Source organism: Thermobia domestica, chromosome 5, assembly GCF_964235325.1.
Source record: "Thermobia domestica chromosome 5, izTheDome1.hap1.1, whole genome shotgun sequence".
Classification (NCBI taxonomy): Eukaryota; Metazoa; Arthropoda; class Insecta; order Zygentoma; family Lepismatidae; genus Thermobia; species Thermobia domestica.
Genome location: NC_137458.1, coordinates 134,975,033 through 134,984,732, shown reverse-complemented (window position 1 = coordinate 134,984,732; position 9,700 = coordinate 134,975,033). Strand labels below are relative to the sequence as shown.

The 9,700-nt window shown below is 33.7% G+C and overlaps 1 protein-coding gene across 1 annotated transcript; it reads left to right on the top strand.

Moving 5' to 3' along the window:
- The first annotated feature begins 237 nt into the window (after nt 1-237).
- Nucleotides 238-7,163, top strand: LOC145686140 (uncharacterized). Its single transcript, XM_081759128.1, has one exon. It carries the CDS (start codon nt 1,644-1,646, stop codon nt 3,978-3,980), a length of 2,337 nt encoding a protein of 778 aa, XP_081615254.1. The 5' UTR covers nt 238-1,643; the 3' UTR covers nt 3,981-7,163.
- The last annotated feature ends 2,537 nt before the right edge of the window (nt 7,164-9,700 follow it).

Here is a 9,700-nt window from a genome sequence, read left to right as displayed (position 1 = left end):
TCCATACATTCATAAGAATAAATTGCCTTTTAATACTAACAGTTGTGTGGTGTTGTGTTCAAGAAAGCAGAGCATACGTAATAAATCTGCTAGTGAACATCAAATGGAATGGAGCTGCATAATTAAGCTACAATTTCCAACCCTAACACTAGAGGTGGTGATGGTTTTTGGAGGCGGTACTAAAGCGTGCGCCTGTCACTTGGCGGCGCTGGTAGCGTGAATCTGGCTTGCTCGGTATGAAAGCCCCAGGCCATCAGTGTTGTGCGAGCAATCCGAGGTTCGGGTCGTGTATGGGAAGGCTCATAAGTTACATTCCCCGCACGTCCCCCTGTAACTTTTCTTGAGGGGAAAAAGAACGCAACAACCTTCACCGTTGAGAGAAGTTCTCTTTCCGCGTAACGAAACGAGTTTTACTTGTATTGTCGCGATTACTAAATCCTAAAATAAAAAGTAAATTTTAACAACAAAAGTACGTAATTGCGCTACTGAAAAAAAAAAATAGTACATTGTTTTCAAAAAGAAGTGAGTCGGGATTTTATTTTCGGTTTCAGCACAGTTACTACTGGACACTCGCCGAGAATCGACCTAGTGCCCATCGAGTTTGCGCACTTCGTTCGATTTTTTTTCTTTAGTGGGCATTGCGTTTACCGGTGTCAACAAACACAAGTGTCGGGCCTTTTTTCCCTCCCTTTCAGCCTGTTCGTATCCCCTCCCCCAATGCGACGCGTTGATAAAAGACTGTAGACTTGAAACTCTGTGCTTGTGAAGCCGCGGAGACGTTTTTATAGCAGTCATAAAGTACCAGAAAAGAAACTCAAAACCCTAAGAACAGTGCAAAACAGTTTTGACAATAAGATTCTTTTGTTTTATTCCTTTCTACATTAAGTGTTGTGAGTGGATTTTGTGTGTTTAAATTTGTGGCTCTTCTTGACTTCCAATATATTTAAAAGAAGATAAACGACAGTGCTTTTTTGTCCCTTCTCCCCCCAACAAAAGAAAAGGAAGATCGTTTATTTTTAAAAAATGAATTGTGTGCAATGAACGACCACCTGTGATAGTGTCATTTATTACTGAATCAATGTCACCTGTTTCCAAATGTATTGTACAGGAAATAAGATCTTTTATTTTAATATCTCAAGTGCTACATAGTAAAGAAAAGACATTAAGTGTTCCCATTCGTGATGTGATGTGACAAACTACTTCATTCATATTTTTTAACAGTGCTCAAGTTGCATCTTTTATTTTATTGTTATTATTTTGAAGGAAATTGAATAGCTATGATGTTGCTGATATATTTCTTAATACATCGTATTATTTTATGAATTAATTTACGAAACAGAAAAAAGAAAACACTAGTGGCCATTTTCTGTGTGTGGATTACAATGTGTGCTAGTGTGTGTGCAAATTAACTTGTGCTCATGACGTCTTATTCAGTATATATTCCATATAAGAACCAATTACCATACTGCAACCCGGTCCTTCTAGCGACACCACTACTATTTCGGTGAGGACCGGTGACCATTACTGTGTTTATATTCTTCAAACAAAACCAAAATCCATTCCCCCCTTGTCCCACACACATAACCAAAGAAGAAATTTTGTGAATTTCTCCTCATAAAACTGGCTTCGATATATCCCCAGCAATGTCTTCGTTTTCGATTTCTTCATCTAAGCGAATTCTTATATTGCTATTGCATTTGTGCCTGGTGGGTGCGCGGCTTGGTACCTTAGGAGGTGCCGGTGCATGTCCTACTACGTGTAATTGCATGTGGAAAGGTGGGAAACAGACTGTCGAGTGCACGGAAAGAAGACTGATCACCATCCCTTCAAATGTGGACCCTGAAACTCAAGTATTGGACATGTCCAATAATGACATGCAAATTTTACCTAATGAAACATTCGTAAGAGCTGGCCTCCTTAATTTACAAAAAGTGTACATGCGAAAGTGTAATATAGGTGAAATTAACGATCGAGCCTTCCAAGGACTTGCAAATTTAGTGGAACTTGATCTCAGTGAAAACCTGCTGACGTCAATACCCTCTGGAGCGTTCCATGACACTCCCTTCCTGCGGGAGCTAAACCTCAATGGTAACCCCATACAGAAAATCGAGAGTCTTGCTTTTCAAATGGTTCCGACACTTGTTAAATTGGACCTCAGCAATTGTAAATTGAAATCCATAGCTCCCAAGGCGTTTGAAGGCATAAAACTCGAATCCATTAAACTTAATGGAAATGAATTGACTGAGTTACGCCAAAAGACTGTAGAGACTTTAGGTTGTATGAGTGGTGAGCGACATCAAATGAGTATCGAATTTCGTGATATTCCTCGTCACTATGGTCTCCATGGGATTGATCTTCACAATAACCCGTGGATTTGTGACTGCAGAATGCGCGCCGTCAAAGCATGGCTTCAAGACTGTAATATTCCTTACTCAGAGGACCCCATTTGTTACGGACCAGAAAGAGTGGGTGGGAAAAGATTTGCCGAACTTCATCTCGATGATTTTGCATGCAAACCTGATATTTTACCTGTAAATCGATACGTGGAAGCCACCACGGGGGAAAATGCAAGTATTGTATGCAGGGTCGGCGCAGTTCCCCCAGCATCAGTGACATGGTACTGGAATGGCCGACAACTTAATAACAATACAGTTGTCGGAATGGGCGCCCAGAGAGTAGTTATATATGAAGAAGGTCGGTTCGACAAAAGCAGCACTCTGATCCTAACAAACGCACAAGAAGATGACTCGAGTGATTTTTATTGTATGGCAGAAAATCGTGCTGGTATGGCGGAGGCTAACTTTACTTTACATGTTGCATTGAGAACTGCAGGTATGTCTACATTAGGAAGTGGTCAAATAGCTGGACTAAGCGCTGCGCTAGTTATATTGATTCTGTTTATTCTTCTGGTAATTTTGGTGTTGCTTGTGCGTCTTCGGAGGCTTCCGTTTACATCAACCAAGACGCCAACTCAACTTGAGCAAGGTAAACCTACGGATGTGGACAGAAGGGACGGTAAAGTTAGTGGTAATGTGGACACGAAGGCAACTGCTAATCCAATTCAGAAACCACCTCGTCTTACAGAAATATCGTACACCACCAGTCACTACGATGGAAATGGCAGTGTGATCAATACTTCCTGTTACGCGGTTCCTCGAGCCAATACGAACAACCCTGATCTAATTAACGAAGCTGAAAGAGCAGAGGAAAGAAAAACGGAGGACCCGACGAAAAAATTGGGAACAAGTGAATCATGTAAAAAAGACAATGAAGAAAATACGCTTGAAGAAGAAAAGAATTCTGAAGGTGTTAGTGGTATGAAAATTCCTAATGGACATATAGTTGAAAATCCAGGTGATATAGAAATAATAGGTCTTAGGCCGAAAAGTGGTGAATATAATAGAATACAAGGAGAATCTCTTTATCCGTCTGGTCTTTGGGATGGTTCAACACCCCCAGGCTCCACAGCCGACCTCTTCCTTCGGCGGACCACAAGTGCCAGCTTTGATAAGAATATGGAATTAGACGCTTCAGATAAAACTCCTATAATTGGTGATGGTAGCCTCTGCTCGGAGGAAGAATACAATTGCCGGACCTTCCCGAGACACCATTCCTCGTCCTCCGCGTGGAAAGACGCGGCCCTATACGCAGGTGGATACCCTCCGGACTACGGCCTTCCAATACCGGAGCATCAACAGAAAGTGGATTCTTCGGACGTAAGCGGATCCCAGGTGAGACTTCCTCAGGATTTAAGTGGTAGTGGGGTAGTTCATTACCCAACAGCATCTACCCCTTCCCCAACAGGCCACAGAACTCCTCCGGGGATGCAAGCACCCCCGTCCTCCCATCCTAGTGCCAAAACTCTCCGGGTGTGGCAACGGGGAGTCCCAGTCCTTCCACCAGTTACCGCATTAAAGCGAGTATTAGCGCGGGACTCCCCAGACGAGGGATATCAAGAAGGGTGTGGTACAGACGTGTGAAGTGCTACTACTTTTACATAGCAAATGATGGTGCAGTGTGAATTATGAACATTATTTTTATGTAAAATATTTCTTCGTATAAGAAAAAATATCTTCAGTGAATATCTGTATTCACCATCTACAAGGGATACAGCAGAAAGTGATTTTTTTTAAACGATGTAAAACTCCCTCCTTTCCTTTGTCTATGGTGATGGTGAGTGAAAAATAATAAGTATGAAGTGAAAGAAAAAAATAAAGTTCTGAGTGTTTGAATGAAATAAATGGTTTTAAAAAATGGTGGAAAGAAAAAGCAAAACAAAAAATATGAAAAACAAACAAGGTACGTGATTTTTCTCTCCCAGTAAGAATCAATATACAATAATAATAATAATAATGAATTTTAAAACACAAGAAAGCAAGTGTGCATAAAAAAAATTAAGTCTGTGCGTTTTAACACCTATATAAATAATTAAACTTTTTTTTTGGTTTGACAATCAAACGTCGTACGGAAATCAAATATAGGTGAGGAAAATATATTATGGTGATATCTCTGTGTGTTATGAATATGTTATATTATAGTGTGTGTGTGTGCATGCTTACCAACATATACGTTTACTACAAGAACAAAAGAAAACATTAACACACAAAAGAACCATATTACGGCGATAATATAATCATACTATAAATTGTGGATACCTCAGCAAATTTGAAAAGAACAACAATATAATTAATAAATAAACATTAAAGACAAAAAGTTTAAAATAAATAAGTAAAGAAAAAGAAAAAAAACACACATACATAAGGCCAAAGAAGAAAACCAATGCGAAAAATAAAAGAAACCTCCCACCATGTTATTACAAGAAAAAATATTTCTGTGACAAATGTGTTTGTATAGTATATTGCCTATTGTTTTTAAGTATGAAAGAAAACCAAAATATTTGTTCAGTACATATATATATATATATATATATATATACATAAATATATATATATACATAAGGATATTTAAGCGCAAAGATCAGTGGTAAACTAAAAAAAATAATTATATTAAAATATTTCCAAAGAAAGAGAAAATATGACACAAGCAGTACTAACAGGTACAGCTCGCAGCTAAGAACCAAAGTATTAATTTTGATTATATTTCTTTTTTTTTAATTAGTATACAAGCATGTATACTGGACACAATTTTTTTTTGTATAAAACCGTTATTATAGAATGATACACGCCTATATAACTTCAAACAATTTTTTAATTATTATTATTTACGTTTTTTTTAATGTCTGTTCGTATAATTTATTTTGTTTTGTTTATAATCATGCTTTACTTCTTTTTAATACTTTTTTTTCAAAAAAAAAATCTTCACGACTGTTGTTTATAACATTCATTTTCAGAGAAAGAAACAAAAGAAAACTTTCAGTAATTAATTAACGACCTGTTAAGATATATTCGCAAGATATAACGACCTGTTAAGATAAGGTGTCATACCATTACAGCGCAATCATTTTTAGATTACTTTACGTATAAGTAATTTAACTTATTTGCAAATAGAACATTTCATTCTATATATATATAAGTTTCCTTACAGTGATATAAAAACAGCTCTCCATGAAGAAGTTGAGTATTTATACAATTTTCATTTTTTGTCCCATTTATTTATATTAGCAAGGAGCTATTTTATTGTTCTCTTAGAAAATGATCAATTTTAATTATATAATTTTATTGAGCTCTTCTTCAAATCTAGTTACATATTTCTTGTTTTGTCAAAATCAATTTGTACTACATATAAATTTAATATAATTACTGAAATTTGATTATTAAACATTAAGAATTACATATAAAAAGTTTAATTTTCTGGAAGTAATGGAAATTTAAATAGATTTGAATCACAGTGGCAGATCTAGCCTAGGACTGGGGGGCCCTAGGCCCCTCTCCCAATTTTTTGAGTGACAAAAATAATTTAAGCTATTATTTATATATTTTTGAAAGTTTATAGTAAACTCATGATATACGTTAACATAGTTTTGCTTCTGCCGCCACTGTTGAAACAAAAAAGAAATCAACAAAACTTAAATAATTAAAATTTCAGCTCATTTCAAAGATAAACAGGGGGCGCGGTGGCTCAGTGGTAGAGCGTTCACCTCCGGTGTTTGGGATCCCTGGTTCGATTCCAGCTCGGGCCGTATGGACTTTGTGGTGCACAAACACCATGCTCGCGGGTTTTCTCGGGGTGCTCCCGTTTCCTCACACTTTCTTCATTCCACCATTTCATTCATTTCTCATAATCACCGTCTCCTTTAGCCTAACCGGCATAATCGGGGGACGTAAAACTCAAAGATTTCATTTTTTTTCAAAGAAAACAAAAAATAATTTATCATATGAATCAATGTGCCTAAACAAAAAGGACCTAAATATTTAAAATATTTAGAAATTACAATTTCTTTCATTTTTTCTTTAAAAAAAATATTGGGCTATTATATTAAACCGGAAATTGTACTATTTTTAATAATACTAATTTAAAATTGTAAATGTGTGAAAATGAAGAACAATTCACATTTTATATACAAAAATTATAAAGAAAATACACAAGACAAATAAGCTGACTTTCTTGTGGATTTTCTCCAATGCTTAAAACGTATTCAGTAAGAATACATTCGTTAACATCACAAAACTACTTATAACATGGTCGTTAATTAATTTTTGAAAGTGTTTTTGATATATATATTTTTTAGAATCAATGCACACAATATTTTGTTGATTTACAAAGTATATATATATATAGTTACCATACACAATTAATTGTACACACTTTCTTCATGTTTATGGTTTGAAACCCAAAATACACACACCCATATATACAGTATAATTATATGTAAAAAGAAAAGACCAAGTACTAAAGTATATTTGAAGGCAAATTAATAACAATATTTGTCGTTTTTGTATCTATCTGTTTATGTTTTATGTGTTATTTGTGGATCGAAATACGATCGATCGAACAGAAAAAGAAAAAAAAATTCAGATCCGGTATTATTTTTCAGTGGTAATAAAAGAAATAGATAATAAATTATATAAAATATTGGCTGTGGGAGGATGTTTTTAAAAAAAAAACAAATAGAAGAAAGAATGGACATTTTTTGTACGACATATTGCTGATGTATGGTATACATTAATTCCCTATGAGGATAAAAAAAAGTACCATAACAATGACATTCTGTTTTATTGCTTTTTATCTTAAAAAAAACATCGCTAAATCCATAAGAGTGAGTGTGTGTGTGTGTGTGACGGCAGGTTTTTCATCTCTATTGTTCCTATACTTTTTGGAATGAATTAGTTTTTGTATAGCCATAGAAAGAGATATGTCTATATACGTATGTCCTGAGATTTCTGTCACGTGTGTACAGTCAATAATTAAGAAGGGCATACGAACTTCCATCATGTTTCCTGTCGGAAACTGGAATGAATAAATTAATTAATGATAATGGTTATATTTGACGTAAAGAAAGGCCGTGCCAAAAAAAAAAAAAAAAAAAGACACGGGGGAATAAGATATTCTTTTAAAGAAACAAAAACATATTTTACAGAGATCTGAAAATAACTTTAAACACCGTTTGCTTCCGAGTAGCATAGTCGCTAACACTCTCACCTTTGATGTGACTGGTCCTGATGAGCACACTCAGTCAGAAAGATGTAAAAGATTTTTCAGGTCAGCCATCCTGATTGAATATTTCCCTAGATGTTTCTCATTCACATCAGGCAAATGCCGGGATAGTACTCCTTCCTTCCCTAAATCTGTGTATAACGTGATTGCCGAGAAACGTAATTCCTCATACGTGATGGGCTTAGATAGGCCATAGAAAGAAATACAATTTCTAACCATATTATTCTGTGTAGGCTGAGGGTCGGACTTCCCATATCCTCCGTCTGTATATCCTTGGTTCGCTGATGTAAACGTATTTTTCATCAGTGAAGTTATATGAGACAATGACTTAACGTCAAATTCGAACCACATACCTTCCAAATGAGAATCAAACCAGCTCCTCGCATCTCTGAAGGTATGCATACTAACCATATAACCACAATTAGGTTCTAGGTACAGCCTTCGAGTTAAAGAGAATGAAAATCGACCTCAAATTTGCTTATTCCTTCCTAAGTTATTGACAAGAAGATATTGGGGAAAAAAGCATAGAAAGCTACTAAACCTCGGAATGATACAAGGGAAATCACAAGACATATAAGCTAACATGTACCGAAAATTTGAACATGAAAAATCCCGATATTATAGATATCGAAATTTTGACATTATATAATTATCGATTATAAGACATCAATGATTTTGTTCATCTAATTCAAATAAGTTAGTTTATTCATTTAGAAGTTTCTCGGTTACGGCAAGTGACCTGCCAATAATGGCAGAATATCTACAGATTACATATCTATGATAATGATGATAATCTTAAAGAAAATAGTGTCATACACAATCTTGATTTAATTTATTTTTTACCACATTGATTTATATAAAAAACGATTTCTCTCTTTCCCCTGACAATGAACTGGTGTAATTTTAGCGATTTCTTTCTCAAGTCTGGCTAAATATTTCTTGCTTTATCAAAATGAATTTTCACTATAAATAATAAATTTAATATTACTTAAATTTGATTATTAAATTTTAAAATCAAATCCAACAAAATTTGATTTTCACAGAGTAGGAACATTTAAATAGATTTGAAAATAAAAAGAAATAAATAAAAATCAAAACATTACAATGTCAATTAATTTCAAAGGAAATAATAGAATAATTTTCTCGCATAAATCAAAGAATTAAAAAAAAAAAATTAAGAAAGTATTCAACACCGAACACCGTTCATTAGTGTACATTTAAAAATTATAATTTATTTTATTTTTTTAAAATAAAATCATAAACATTTGTTATTACTTAGGAAAGTATAATCTCTTCATAATTAATAATTTAAGCTTTTGTGTAAGAATCAAGAACAATTATTCTTTAAACTAATACACAAAATTATAAAGAAAACTCTGTGCTAACTTGGAATTTAGTAGTACATACAATAAATCCAATATTCGTATAATAATAATAATAATAATAATAATAATAATAATAATAATAATAATAATAATAATAATAATAATAATAATAATAATAATAATAAAAGGAAATTAAATAAAATAAATTTAGCTTTTGGTATTCCATCCATATTTTATTTATTTTAACAGACGTGTTTAAATACAACCAGCTGTTTATATTATGTCTGGCACTTTTTTGGAGGGGGGGATTCTACAATCATTGTAGTATAATTTTAATAGTTAAATTTATCATTACTTTATATAATATGTAATAGTCAAATACTTTATAATTAAAAAGTTTATTCAGATTTGTAGTATTAACTCTTATTATTATTATTATTATTATTATTATTATTATTATTATTATTATTATTATTATTATTATTATTATTATTATTATTATTATTATTATTATTATTATCATTATCTAAATATATAAAAATGAAAATGACTTTATAACTCTTGAGTCATCCGGACGATCTCGATCAAATTTGTAACTCATGTGGTTCGGGCCTAGGATGGCTTCTATCATTTCGTTTTGACAACTTTGTTTTTCGTTTTGAAAACTTAAGGGAGGGGGAGATATTTAAAAATGAATCGAAAATTACCGATATTAATGTCGAATACATAGTCTTCGTGGTCGCTGAGATGAACAGTGACAC

Bases quoted from the DNA above. Each gene is read 5' to 3' on its own strand.
- LOC145686140 (XM_081759128.1), top strand. From the start codon at position 1,644: ATGTCTTCGTTTTCGATTTCTTCATCTAAGCGAATTCTTATATTGCTA.